Raw genomic sequence first — 14,648 nt, forward strand, 5'->3', positions numbered from 1 at the left:
ATACTATTATTGTAATTAGACACGTAGAGCAATCGAGATATAAATTCATAAACCGCTTTCCAGATGCCTCCAAATTTTTTTATAATAATAATAAAAACAAGAACAATTAAGAATCAAAAGAACGAATGCGTGGCGCGTGTCGTGTCAGGTTGGAGTTTTTGTCAACAAACTCAAAAAGTCAACTCCCATCCAATAATTTCATCATGCACGACGTGGCACCATCCACAACCTCTCCATAATTTCTCCACAATTTTTTCTAATTTCAATTGGAGGTAAAATACAAATATACCACAAATTTTGTAGTTTTTTAACACCATGTGTTAAATTGGGAGGAAACAAAAATAGGGTTGAAGTATACCTTTTACTTAACTCAACAATATATGTACGTAAGAGTATGTTATAATGTATCCATACTGACACTTGTATAGTTATGTATACGTAACTTATTCCACGAGGCCCATCCAAACTTTAAGAAAAGGGCTGGTCCATTGGGCCGACACTGTGAGTTCCAGTAGGCCCATTCAAGCTTTATCAAAAGGGCCGGACTAGCCCATTTATTCCACAAATGAACAAACCCTCGGCCCAGTGACCCAACTAAAATACGATTAAAAAAACGCATAATCGTATTCATATAGATGTGGAGCGATGCTTGAGCAAGGAAAAAAAGGAAAGAATATAATGATGATATATACAACAAAAATATAAACCGTTTTTTTTTATAGACGATTAGAAAAATAAAAATAAAAATAAAAAAAGAGAAGAAATCACATTTACTTGGTTAGTTGATTTAGCTGTTCTGACCACCCAAACACGAGCCTCCTCACCCTCTTCATTCTCTCTCTCTCTCTCTCTCTCTCACACACACACACACACACACACACACACACACACACACACACACACACACACACACACACACACACACACACACACACACACACACACACACACACACACACATACACATACCCTCTCTCGCTCTCTCTCTCTCTCTCTCTCCTTCCTCTCTGCAACAGTTTCACCATTCTCCCAAACCCCTAGATTTTCTCATACGGACCTTCTCTTCTCGTCTCTTCAGCTTTTCTCTCTGCAAATCACTTCTTTCCCTCTTGTCTCCACAGCTCTAATCCTGCGCTGCCTCTGTTTTCGATCTCTGGACTCTATTCATCTGCCCCCCATGGCCCATGGAAAGTTCGATCTCCCTGACGATCTTCTCTCCTCCCGGCCCTCCGATCACCCGTGGATGCCCAAAGGTACTCCCAATTTCTTCATATACATACATCTCTCTTTCTCTCTTCTATTCTCTTCTCTTTCTTCTCGCTTTTGTTTCTTTGATTTGATCCCCCGTCTTCTTCGATTCAATTCCTTCCACTTAATGTGTGCTCTTCCTTTCTTGATCTGACCCCTCCGTCTTTGGTCGGGATTTCAGCATTTCTCTTCCAGTTCTTGAATTAGGGTTTTTAATGTTTTACTCCTCACCATTTTTCTTTTTTTTTCAGATTTCTTTTTTTAGGGTTTTCAGATCGCGTCGCTTTCTTTCCTTGTTTTTCAATTTCAATTTGTACTGTTTTCTTTGATTCGTTATGCTGGTTCGCTGTTGGTGTCGGATTTCGTGCTCTCTCTTGTGTTTCTTATTATCTGTTTTTGGTTCTGTGGTAACTGGATATGGGAGAGAGCAATTTACATGTTCAACGAATCTGCTTTTTCTTTCAAGTTTCGGCAGGTTTAATTTCATTGATACGTGTTATTTTACCATAGCTATACTAATCCTCTGGAGTTCGCTTGTTATTATGTTGTAGTCGAAGTTCTTTATGTTAGGGGGTTGTAATCTTTACTGAAGGAATGACTATGGTAACTAATTATGGACTCTCTTTTTTTGCTTCTTGTGTATGTTTTTTCGTTCCTTGATCCACTTGTTGCGATCATTGTTTTCTTCCTCTCTCTTGTTTTCTCTTAAAGGTTTTGAGATGGCCGATTCTTGCAGTTTCTGTAGTCTTTTTTTCGTGATTTAGCAAGACGTACTGCCGCTTTAGTGGCTCTTGCCTTTTATATTATGTTATGTTGTGTTAATTGCCTTATTCATGTTGCAATCACACGTTTCGTTATGACAGTGGAAGCTTCTGGAGGGAATGATGAGGAGAAGGTGCTCACGGCCTTCCTTGATGAGTCAAAAGGTAGCTAGCCTTAAATAAATTTTCCGAGTTTTGATCATAAGTAACAATGCTAACATGGTCAAATGCTGCAGACTCAGTGGCTTCGGAGAACAGCATACCTTTGTCCCCTCAATGGCTATACGCCAGACCAAGTGAAACTAAGGTGGTAATACTTTGACCTTTTTGGCAGAATTTCATTTGTTCTCCTTTCTGTTGTTGGGAAAGTTTTATTGATAAGTTTTTATTTCCTGATTGTACCCTTTTTAGTCATTTATTTGATAATGTTTTTCTTGGAAAGGAAGTCTTTGGAAACATGTCTGTGCATGCAGAATTTCAAAAGTAAGGAATTGGCCAGTCAGTTCGTATTATGTTCGTGTCCCCCTTATGCTTCCACCCCAAAGAATTATTTTAAGGAACCTCTGTTATGTTCTTGTAGAGATAAGAAAACCATCTTGCTTATGCTTATGATATGGTAGAGTTTCTTCAAATAGATTGTGTTACTGTCTCCATTTTGTATTTGAAGAACTCTAGTTTCTTTTGGGAAGATTCAAAGTCTCGTGCATTTTTGTTCTACAAAAAAAAAAAAAAAAAAAGCCATTGATGATGCACCCAGAATATGACAGCCTATGGGATTTCTTTAGAGTCATGTATAGAAATTGATTTTGAGTTAAAAAATATAACACAAAAGTTATTTGGCACAATAGAATTTTAAAAGTCTCTTGAAACAAGTGGAAAAAGAAGAAGAGGTAACTGGAATACTATTTAGCTGTTTGCATTTGTTTTATTTGATGTTTTCTAACTTAAATATTCATCTATGGCCATCGTTGTTTTATCAATATACCTTTTTCAATGTGTTGTATTAAATTTATGCATATAGGAAACAAATGTAACCACAATAACATATGGCATATTTTTCTTAAAAATTGGATGTATAAATCAGGAACTGTTTAAAAAAATAAGTTTGCAGAACTATTCATAAAAATTACTATAGTTATTCTTTAAGCCTCTTAGCTTGCACAGACTATTTTTTGCATATGGGAAATGGAGCTACTGAGGTGTTTTCTCTACTCAACTTTGTTATTATACCTTTGAGCTCCAATTTTGGATCAATAGGAATATTATTGAAATTCCTGTCTCCCATGCTTTTAGCTGATCTTAGAAGTTGCTCTTGGCGCAATTTTAATAGACATGAAAATAATGTTACGAGCCTGGTTAAGTTCTCTCTTGCTCTAGCTTTGAAAAGTAAGAAAAGATTGTAATTTTGTTGTTTAGTTTCTACTAGCTTGGCGTGAGAATGGAAGTCTCCTTCTGGCATATTTCAAACTAGGGTTTTTCTAACTTTTAGTATGTCTTGGTTGGTTGATGCCTTAAAATTTTCAAAGTATAGTAGTTCTATTATTACATGTATTTGTAGAAAACCTAGCTAGCACATAGACTGAAATTGAAATCCTATTACAGCCTAATTGCAAGGTAAATTTGGTGGATAGAGTGTGCATTAATTTTTTGCAGTAGATAAGCATTCTGTTCAATATGTAACAGGAAGTGCGTGCTCCAACACCAGTGTCCCTTGCTATCTCCACTGATCTCAATCAGAAAGAGGGTTGGCGCCCAGATGGGTCTGAGGACAAGAAGGATTGGAGGAAAAATACTTCTGAAAGCGAAAGTGGTCGCCGTTGGCGAGAGGAAGAGCGAGAAACTGGCTTACTTGGTGGTCGCCGCAGGAAAACTGAGCGCCGCATTGATAACATGTCAACTAAGGAGACGATAGAGGGTAGAGTCTTGCCTAATTCAGACAGATGGCATGATGGTCGTACTTCTGGGCATGATAGTCGCACTTCTGGTCATGATAGTCGGACTTCTGGACATGATGGTCGGACTTCTGGGTATGATAGTCGTACTTCTGGTCATGATGCACGACGCGACAACAAATGGACGGTGAGATGGGGACCAGATGACAAGGAAAAGGAAACACGGATGGACAAGCGATCAGATGCTGATAAGGAAGATGTTCGCAATGATAATCAATCAGTGAGTGGCAATCGCCCTGTTTCTGAGCGTGACTCTGATTCACGTGATAAATGGAGGCCTCGCCATAGGATGGAAAGCCATTCGGTTGGTTCAACTTCCTCTCGTGCTGCACCTGGTTTTTCACTTGAGAGAGGGCGGGGAGATGGGGGGTCTAATTTAGGATTTACAATTGGAAGAGGAAGGTCAAGTACTATTGGGAGATCAACTGGTTCCACTGGAGTTCCACTCTTGAATAAGATTGAAAATGTTCCTGGGAAACCAAGATATTCAACTCATGCCTTTTGCTACCCTAGGGGTAAGCTTCTTGACATATATAGGAGGCAGAAATCTGATCCATCGTTCTCAGCTCTGCCTAATGATATTGAAGAATCGCAGCCTGTGACTCAACTTAGTGTTGTAGAACCATTAGCTTTTGTTTCTCCGGATGCTGAGGAGGAGGTAACAAATGAATTTTTTTGAAATGTTGTTAGTAATTAGTATTCTGATCATGACTTTATTATTTATATCATGCAGACTACACTTGGTGACATATGGAAAGGAAAAATCACAAGTAGCGGGGTTGTATACAATTCACATAAGAAAGGGAAGATATCTGAATGTATTTTAGGTATTTGTTATTCAATAGCCATGGCATCCGTCCATTTGTTTAACTTCTTTATAAATTAAACTAGGAACTAATCTTTCTTGAAATCTAATCCAGGAGATGTAGACTCCATAGATGGAAATCAGACTGGGTTGGATTCTACTTCAGGATCCGACAATGTAGCAGGTATTGAGTTTCGTCTGCAAGTTTTGTTAACCGTGTACTTGTTTGTCTAACTCCTCCGTACGTTTCCTTTATCTAGTTATCAAGGATAATCAATATACTTTTCCAAATGAATTTCTTTGATTGCAGCAACTCCAAATGAAGATATTGCTAATGCGACTCATGAAGTTACATATGATGAAGCATGCCAAGATGCTAGTGACAGGGGCATTTGGAGTCATCCTTCAATGAGAGATGTCCTAGATGGTTAGACTTTGCACCCTAGATCTTTTTCGCTGTCTTCTGATAACAAATATGATATTGCTTAGTGTTCATCTGTTACATTTTTTTCATTTCTAATTTCTATGAATTAGGACAATTTATCAGCCATAAGGAAGAGGTAAAAAGGTCTGGTGCAGCCGTTTCTATGTCCAACTATGGTGGATTGGCCCACACAGTATCTACAGTAGCCTCCCAACATGTGATGGAGATTGGTAGTGGACACCCTGGTACTCAATTGAATGTTGGTGTGAATGGGCGAGCAGATTCTGATCATAGGCCTCATAACTTTGATGAAATTGAGTTTTCCAATTCCTTTGATGTCAGATCCAAGCTTTCAGATGATCCTAGTTCTATTTTCTTTATTCCCTTCTCTGAGCAATATCCAAATAAAAGTTCTGATGTGAAATCTGAGGAGTTGAGTCTGTTCTATCTTGACCCTCAAGGGGTTATGCAGGGGCCATTTATTGGGGCTGACATAATCTTGTGGTATGAACAAGGTTTCTTTGGGCTGGACCTGCCTGTTCGGTTGGCAGATGCCCCTGAGTCCCCATTCTGTGAGCTGGGGGAGGTTATGCCACATTTGAAAGTTAGAGAGGGTAGTGTTGACTGTGCTGATACAAAATCTCTTTCAGGCCAGTCTGGTGCCTCAGGAGGAATAATGGAGACAAATTTATCTTCTAAGCATCCAGCTCTTGATATGAATGATGCATCCACAACCAATGAGGTTCATCGTTCTTTGGCTGAATTACATAGCCTCTCCAATCAACAAATTCCATCTGGAATGTCTGAGACTGAATCACCATTTCACTTACATTCCAAGGGTCAAAGCTTTCATGATGTTGTGGCTCAGAATGAAGGTTTGTTGAGTTCATTATGTTGTTGATTTGTTTTATTTGTACTAATGTGTTATTATTATTATTTTTACAATCTCGTCATAAGAATTTTTCTGTTATACAGAAATTGTGTTTTCTGGAAGGCCTGGAAACGACGGTTATCAATTTCCAAACTCTTCTGGTGTACTGCCTTTGGTGAATTCTATTAGCCAACCTTCTCTTTCGAATGAGTCAACTGATCGCAGTGTGCCTGTTCAGAATGAAAATAAGTTGCACCCTTTTGGATTGTTGTGGTCTGAGCTGGAAGGTACAAATATGAAACCAGTTGAGGCCACAAATTCGAAACATGCCAAGTCAGTTAACATGCCTTCAAGCATGGTAAGGACTGCACCAGTAGTTGGGAAGGGGGAAGCATCTCTCAATGCAGAGACCTGGCTTGATGTTTACAGAAGAAGTATGCATTCTGACCAGAGTGTATACCAGGATGCGAACGTTGCCCATTCCCTGCCACATATAGAACAGGAGTCTAATAGGTTTGATTTGGCTGATCAACTCATGTCGCATCAATATCATCAGGCACTTCAACAGCGGAATTTGTTGTCTCACTCTAATGAAGCTACCTTAGATCATCATATGCAACAGCAGAGTCTTATTCACCAGCAGCAGCTGTTGGCTAATAGAAGTACACCGGATCTTGATCATTTCTTGAGCTTGCAGATGCAACAGCAACATCAACAGCAACAGCAACGGCAGCTGCAGTTACAGCACCAATTACACCAACAGCAGTTGCAGCAGCAGCAAAAGCTTTTGCAGGAACAACATCATTCTCAAGTCCAGCAGGCGCTGATTGAACAATTGTTGCATAGACAAATGCATGATTCAGGCCTTGTGCAGTCACATATTGATCCAATTAGAGCCACTAATACTCTTGATCAGGTGATCATGGAGCAACGTCTTTTACATGAGTTACAGCAACAGTCTCATCATCAACAAAGATCTGTTGATCCATCTTTTGAGCAGCTTATTAAAGCGAAGTTTGGTCACTTGCCACCACAAAAAGAACAACAAAGAGATTTGTCTGAATTAATTTCTCGGGCTCAGCATGGACACATGCAACAATTGGATCATCAAATTCTCCAGCAGGAAATGCTACAATCGAGACAGTTGTCAGCATTAAGGCAGAGAGCCAATATGGAGGACAAGAGACATGTTGCTGGTCCTATCTGGCAAGAGGATGAGGCTGATCAGCAGTTTTTCAGAGGACATGCTGTCACACAACGTTTACCATCTTCAGGGTTTGAATCATTCCAGCATCAACAGAGGCAAACTCATGTAGGGCCGCTGAATCACGTTGAGCGCAATCTTTCATTTCAAGATCGGTTAAGACTAGGTCTTTATGAGCCTGCTTCAGTTCCACTTGAAAGATCAATATCCTATCCTGATGTAGCTCAGGGGATGAATATGGATGTTGTTAATGCTATGGCCCATGCTCGTGCTTTAGAATTACAAGAATCCAGTGCACACAATCCACCTGGTGGTCAACTGGGACAATATGCACCCAGTACCATTCCACAGAATCATCATCACTCTCTAGTCAGTAACCAATTTCATGTTTCACATTTTGATAGAACTGAAGGCAGCTGGTCTGAGGAAAATGACCGACTTGGAAATGATTGGATGGAGTCTCGCATTCAACAACTGCATATCAATGCTGAGCAACAGAAAAGGGAGTTGGAAGCTAAAATGATTTCTGAGGATCCAACTTTATGGATGTCAGACGGGCTTAATGATGAGAAGTCAAAGCAGTTATTGATGGAACTCCTCAATCAGAAATCTGTTCATCAACCTACAGAATCCTTGGATGTAGGAAGTGGACCATCTTTCAAGAGAGCATCATCTGGCCTCTATTCTGGATCAGGCTCTCTTGAACAGTCGTTCATTCTTCATTCAGCAGGCAAGGAAAGAGGTTTGAACAACACATCGTCAATGGGGCCTTATGGTTCTAATTCTTATGAACCACTGCAAGACGAGCATCCTGGCAGCTTGACAAGCAATGAGAAGGTCCCATACAGGTCGGATTCTGTCTCTGTTGTTAAGGGAGCATCAATTTTGGCTGGTCTTAAAGCCAATGGTGCAGTTAACCACTCTAGTTCTACCATGGCTGGTAACCTTTCTATGAATAAAGATGTATTGGATGTGGAGGGCAGGGCTCGAGGATTGAAAGGTGAGGGTTTGATGAAAACTCAAGCTTTTCAAATTCAAGAAAGCACGCTTGATCAAGTGGCATCTACTGATCGTGGGGAATTTTCAATAGATACTCATACCCTTAGTCGGCATTCTTCTCTTGGTTCTGCTGGTATATACTTTTCTCTCCTTTTTCTATTAACCTTTTCTTCTACCATTTTCTATTATGGAGATGCAATCTTTTGTGTTTTGTCTTTTTGGAAATGTAGGCCTTCATAATGAAAAGATTGCCAATACGTTTCCAGAAGAGATTGCTAAAGACCCGTAAGTTCTTATTTCTAAGCAATTTTCTCATTTCATTAGTAAGTGGATTCACAGGGGATTTTAATTTTATACAAACCCATTGGCCACTCCACCGCAACTATATTCTTAGTCGTATAAATATGAATTTGTTATAGAACTATTTTATTCATCCGTGTTTTCACAGGGTGCCCACTCACAATAAAGATAACACTTTGTTGAAACGCCCTCCTGTCTCACGCATTTCGGCATCCCAGGATGGATTGTCTGTCCTGATTTCCGATCCAGTTGTTAGAGGGAAGAACTTGGACGGTATATAATAAGTGATCCATTTTGTCAATCTTCTTGATTCATTTTGCATTTTAAAACAATAAAAGATCCATCCTAAAACTGTCTGTTCAGGTGGAAGACTGGAGCCAACTGGTATCTTGGTGAACCAAGAAAACATGGCAGCCGTGAAGAAAGAGATGCGTTTTCGGCGCTCTTCTTCTTGTAGCGACAGCGACGTGTCGGAGACTTCATTTATTGATATGCTGAAGAAGACAGCACTGCAAGAAGCCCATCCGACAACAGGGGGAGTTTCAGAGCCATCTGATGGAATGCAGGGAGGGGGGAAAGGTGGGAAAAAGAAAGGGAAGAAGGGGAGACAAATAGACCCAGCCCTACTGGGTTTCAAAGTCACCAGCAACCGAATTATGATGGGAGAAATTCAACGCTTAGACGATTAGGCAAAATAGATAGAACAGAAATTGATTGTTTTTTTTTTTTTTTTTTTCCCTTTCTTGTTTGGTTCTTTCTCCATCATTTTTGTTGAATGTGCAGTTGTCTGTTTTGTTCTCTGTTTAACCCTCTTGTAAGTTGTTGTATAGGTTTTCTAGAGGTCAGCGGTCAGCTGCGTAAAACCATTTGGCAGGTATATGTATTCCAATTCTTTTCTTTTCTCCCGCAGTTGTAAATGATCAAATTTGAGTTGGTCAATACCAAACCTTTGTACAGGAACTTGGAAGAGAATTGAAATATTTTCATTTTTTTCTTTTTGCTTTCTTAAGAATTTAGGAACTTCTTATATATATATATAAAAGAAAAAAAGATCTAATAGATTGGTGGAGGTCTTCTATCCCGTTCAACTGGTGCTCATTTGATATAATTAATGAGAATTGTCGCTTCTGTATTTAAATTTGGAAATTGTCTTTGTATTATATGAATTGTCGTAACTTTTAAATGTTTCTTTTTTCTTCGTAAAATTAGCCTTCCATTTCGGTCAATATAATATGGAATAACTGCCCTCATTTTAATAGATTAACAACTAAATTGGGAACTCTTGGAGTTAAATAATGAATAATAATATATTTGATTTTGAAACCATTTTCTTATAGTTTAAAAGTGGTAGCTAATTAACGGAGTGCAGTTTATTGCTCAACTAAAAGCGATTCACGGCAGATAAAAAAAGAGTAAAAAAAAAAAAAAAAAAAAAAAGATTCGAATTTTCACAAGATTCTTCTTTTAACAGTCCTCGAATTCATCGCTGCCTACACTGGAGAAACTTTTTTTTTTTTGTAATACCCAAAACACCCTTTTTGTTCGCTTTTTATACGGTGCTGTGAGCCTTATCAACGGAGCTTCTCTCCATTTCATTTTCCAGCACAAATCTCCATCCATGGCGGCTCCTTTTGCTACTACACCTCTGGTAAAGTTTCCTCTCTTTTCTTCCCTCCTCCTTTCCGCCAATGTCGATGTTCCCGTTCTCTACTTTTTGCTTCTACTCTTCCATTTTCACTTTCTGAATTCACCGTCCTCCGTTTGGTTTCAATTGATTTTGGCTTTTGCAGTCCAAGGTTGGTTTGCTTTCTTGTTCCAATAGCGCCTCACAAACCAGAGCTTATGGTCCCCGTACTTCGGTTAACCTCCATAGGGTTCAATTGCCGTCGAATCTTTCGTCGGCCTCGAGTTTTCTCTGCGGCTCGTTGCATTTTCCTTCTCTGAGAACATCTTGGAACCCGTTGTCTTCCAGGACTGCTGTCCGTAGCTCGGTCCGAGCTAGTGCTGAGGTTAACAATATGCTATTTCCTCTACTCTTTTTTAGATGAAATTAAACGAGGCGAGGAAAGTTATATTGATTTTCTCCCCAATTGTTCGCTATGTATTTGAAATGAAATCAAAGCTTCACTCAGATGATTGACAAGGGTATCACTAGTGACCTTTGGTTAATGAAACATTGGTCCTCTTTTCTTTGATTTTAGGTCGTACCTCAAGCAAAAGTAACAAACAAGGTATATTTCGATGTGAGCATTGGTAATCCAGTAGGGAAGCTTGCTGGGAGGATTGTGATTGGATTATTCGGGGACGATGTGCCCAAAACGGCAGAGAACTTCCGTGCTCTTTGCACAGGTATTATATATATTATGAGACTTTTAGTTGTTTATCTCTTCCAGCTTCCGGAGGTAACCAACTTTACTAACTTTATTAGGAGAAAAGGGCTTTGGATACAAAGGTTCTGCATTTCATCGAGTAATCAAGGATTTCATGATACAAGGAGGTGACTTTGACAAGGGAAATGTGAGTGCCTTCTAAATGTTTGTGCATGTGTACTATTTATTATTTCGTTCACTGGGTTAAGGATTTCCATTTTCTTTTGACACAGTACCACTAGAATTCATGAATTGCTCACTAAAATGTTCAATTGGTCTTTTGATAATTGCCTATCTACGAGGTAGGAGTAGTCCTATGGGTTGGATATGCACATAGAATCACGACTACCGTAACTAGCATATATTTCTGGTCAGATGGTGAGCTTATGATCGATTTTTGGTTTCTTTCTTGAAGCTTGTGTATGCTGTTGGACCCAATGAAAGAAATTAAGCTAAAATTTTAGAATGAAGGGAAAATTTGAAAGAAGTATTTTCTATTGTTTCTATGCGCTTAATTGGATCTTGATGCTTACCAACTGTGTAAAACGCCTCTACTTATAGGTGTTTGGGAAGGATTCTAGAGAGTTTTAAAACTAATGTCTTAGGTAATAGACATTGGAGGAAAATACATAATTCTTTCACATTTGAAAAGATAGTTACAATAAGTCGAAAGGCTCTTTGGAAATTGGAAATTATTTAGCATATGCTAGCTTAACGTGGATTTGCTAAGGCATTTAACACCCCCAGGAAAAGAAGATGTATTGGCTGCATTAATTGTAGCCAGGTTATTATAAATACGACTCTTGAGATTTCTTTGATGTCTCCATTTTTTTTTGGCTCATGATGCAGTGTCTCAAATAAATATGCCTGGAGAACACTATTGTTTTCTTAGAACTCATATGTTTGTTTTGTTATGTTTAAAAAAAATTCTATGTAGTTTAAACTTCGAATGATACTTTTTTAAGATACTATTTTTAGGGTGGTAGTTGTGGTCTGATTGTTAGGTTTTGTGAATATGGTAAGTTTCTCATGCAGGAAAAGAAAAGGAAAAACATTGCCTTTGGACATGATTATAATATGACGATGGGAAGGAAGTCATAGCATATGCCACATTTGAGATTCACGATAAAGAACCAAGCACCTGAGTAAATCTAGATTGGGAAACACAGATTCAATAATAACTTGTTGTGCATGGTATCAATGACATACGCTTGGATTGAAAAGCAGTAGATACTGTGAAGGACAAATTTCTTTGGATGATAGATTTGTTATTGGCATAAGACATGACATGAATTAAGATGTAACTACTTACACAATTAGTAAACTGAAAGAATGAAATAGATATTCTCTAAATGGTTTTACAGTCAATGTTGGATTTATTATCTGACAGCAACAGCAGGGCCTTAATGTATCTTTTCCAAGTTTTCCATCATATCAAGGCTTTATTTAAATTGGACGTTTTTTTTTTTTTTTTTTTTTTTTTTTTGTATGATTACTAACCAGATCTTACACTTTCAGGGAACTGGGGGTAAGAGCATATACGGTCGTACATTTAAAGATGAAAACTTCAAATGTAAGTTAAATTCTGCACCTCATGTTTCAGTTGCTGCTTTCGTCTCTATCTCTAAAAACCTACCAACTTTTTAACCAAAGAAAGCCTGATTTTTTGTCTTTTTAGTTTTGTGAGTTTCTAGGAATGTGTGGCGTCTAAGTTTCAATTTGGCCAATTTAGTCCCTTAGTTTTGAAAAAATAAGGTTTAGAAGGTCTCTGTTCTCATTTGCTACATCAATTAGGTACTAAATTGACCCAATTGAAACGTTAGGGACCAAAGCACGTATTCTTACAAAACTGGGGAATAGAAAAGTAATTTTTCCTTGATTATTTATTTTGAGTCTGTCATCATTTTATTTGATTCGATCGTAAATTTCAGGTCATTTCCATTAAAAGTGAACTTTACTTCCTTAACTAATCATTTGCTTATTCTTATTGAATATGAATAGTTTATTTGATATTGTGAAACACACTTGAACCTTAACCTTGGTTCTTTTAATCCTTGCCTTAGACGATCGACAGCAGTTCTGCTAAACATTATACTGTTATAAAGACAACAACTTCCTCCTTCCTTGATACTTTTTCCGTTGGAATATCACCAGTTCTTAATGTCTATGTGTATTTTGTTCTATATGTTCTACACACACACACACACACACACACATTTATTTATCGTTGTTAAGAATTGAGCTTTCATTTATTGAAAAGGCTGTAATCTATTTGTTCTAGTATCCCCTTTACTCGACTCTGGAACTTATTCTGCTTGCAGTGAGTCATACTGGTCCAGGAGTTGTCAGCATGGCGAATGCAGGTCCAAATACTAACGGAAGTCAGTTTTTCATATGCACTGTCAAGGTACTGTGCGTGCAAACCTCTACCTTGATATTCTGATAGGCAGCTAGCATATAAAATTATAATTCCTAGTTGAGTTCCTTGACTTGGCAATGATCTCTTTAAGGGCAAAATCAGACAAATTTTTTGATACCCTTATTCTAATATGCTTTCCTGACTAGATGCTTATTAGCTACTGTTTTGGAAAAATCACTCGATTGATTTTCATTTGCATTACTGGAAGTTACCTTGTTCTTCATTTTTTCCCCTACTTTCTTTGTTGAGAATACAGTATTACAAATGCGGAATAGAGATTTAAACATTCCATCTTCAGAAAAAAATTGTGAATACCTTCACTGCTGAACTATGTTTAGATTGGCATGCTCTTTTTGCTCGGTGATGGTATTCTGGTGAAGTACCTGGATTTACTATCTGTTGATGTGTTTGGACACAATATCTGTGTGTTGGATATTACAGGTCGTATGCAGCTGTGTAGGAATTAGATTTTCTCACATAAGGCATTTAGTTGAGATGTGTTGCTTTTGGTTCTACACGTCCTTCTATACTGTCTCAATAGCTTTCTGGTTGCAAATCCATTGCATCCATACTAATTTGGTTGCGTTTTTTACCATGTGAAATTGCTTATCCTGATGCGCTATTTTATTTGGTTTGGCCAAAGTTGTAATTTAATTTACGTCTATTGGTTGAATGTTAGACGCCATGGCTGGATCAGAGGCATGTGGTTTTTGGGCAAGTCCTGGAAGGGTTCGACATTGTTAAGCAGATTGAGGCACAAGAAACAGACCGTGGAGACCGTCCATTGAAGAAGGTCGTCATCAGTGACTGTGGGGAGCTTCCAGTGGCCTAATTTCACCACATCCAGTAATCCTATCTTGTTCTTCCTTAGGATTAGCTACTCTTAATTCAAATTGCCTTCCGTTGAGTGTGCCTGTAAAATGTATTGTTGAAGAAATTGAGGTGTGGAAGCGGGATTTTATTTGAAATTAGATGCTTTTTGTGACAGGAATTATGCAAGGAAATTGTCCAAGAGGCTGCCTTTTTTTGGGAGAGAAATAAAGAGGTTGCCTTAAAAACTATGTCGTTTAAGGATCTGTGTTTTTCTTTTAATTTCGAGTAGATTTTATTTGGTTTTGACATTGTATGACCGATGATGCTTTCCATTTGTAGTTTGTATGTGTGGATTGAACAACTTTAGTTGGTGTAAAAATGAAACAAAAGGTTTTGCATAAATAAACCAGCTAATTAAATATGATTTTTATTTTATTTTAAATATTTCGCTTTTGAAAATCCAGAGGGTCCCACGAAAGATTG

The 14,648-nt window shown here is 38.2% G+C and overlaps 2 protein-coding genes across 4 annotated transcripts; both read left to right on the forward strand.

Annotated features, from left to right (window-relative positions):
* The first annotated feature begins 859 nt into the window (after positions 1 to 859).
* Positions 860 to 9,558, forward strand: LOC111788579 (uncharacterized). 2 transcript variants are annotated; one of them, XM_087129145.1, is made up of 12 exons: positions 860 to 1,253; positions 2,112 to 2,174; positions 2,246 to 2,319; positions 3,693 to 4,619; positions 4,695 to 4,788; positions 4,882 to 4,950; positions 5,077 to 5,193; positions 5,301 to 6,065; positions 6,166 to 8,397; positions 8,495 to 8,549; positions 8,713 to 8,837; positions 8,928 to 9,558. In XM_087129145.1, exons 1-12 carry the CDS (start codon positions 1,178 to 1,180, stop codon positions 9,251 to 9,253), a joined length of 4,923 nt encoding a protein of 1,640 aa, XP_086985271.1. In that variant the 5' UTR covers positions 860 to 1,177; the 3' UTR covers positions 9,254 to 9,558. The 2 variants fall into 2 exon arrangements, with proteins under 2 accessions (XP_086985271.1, XP_023524729.2); XM_023668961.2 differs by having other exon boundaries at positions 861 to 1,253; positions 2,246 to 2,316.
* A 497-nt stretch (positions 9,559 to 10,055) lies between these two features.
* PNSL5 (cyclophilin 20-2) lies at positions 10,056 to 14,413 on the forward strand. Of its 2 annotated transcripts, XM_023677044.2 has the most exons (8): positions 10,056 to 10,212; positions 10,355 to 10,573; positions 10,766 to 10,913; positions 10,993 to 11,081; positions 12,452 to 12,506; positions 13,255 to 13,340; positions 14,032 to 14,198; positions 14,341 to 14,413. In XM_023677044.2, exons 1-7 carry the CDS (start codon positions 10,183 to 10,185, stop codon positions 14,182 to 14,184), a joined length of 780 nt encoding a protein of 259 aa, XP_023532812.1. In that variant the 5' UTR covers positions 10,056 to 10,182; the 3' UTR covers positions 14,185 to 14,198; positions 14,341 to 14,413. The 2 variants fall into 2 exon arrangements, with proteins under 2 accessions (XP_023532812.1, XP_023532804.1); XM_023677036.2 differs by having other exon boundaries at positions 14,032 to 14,413.
* The last annotated feature ends 235 nt before the right edge of the window (positions 14,414 to 14,648 follow it).

Source organism: Cucurbita pepo, chromosome 12, assembly GCF_057944985.1.
Source record: "Cucurbita pepo subsp. pepo isolate OVF chromosome 12, ASM5794498v1, whole genome shotgun sequence".
Taxonomy (NCBI): domain Eukaryota; kingdom Viridiplantae; phylum Streptophyta; class Magnoliopsida; order Cucurbitales; family Cucurbitaceae; genus Cucurbita; species Cucurbita pepo.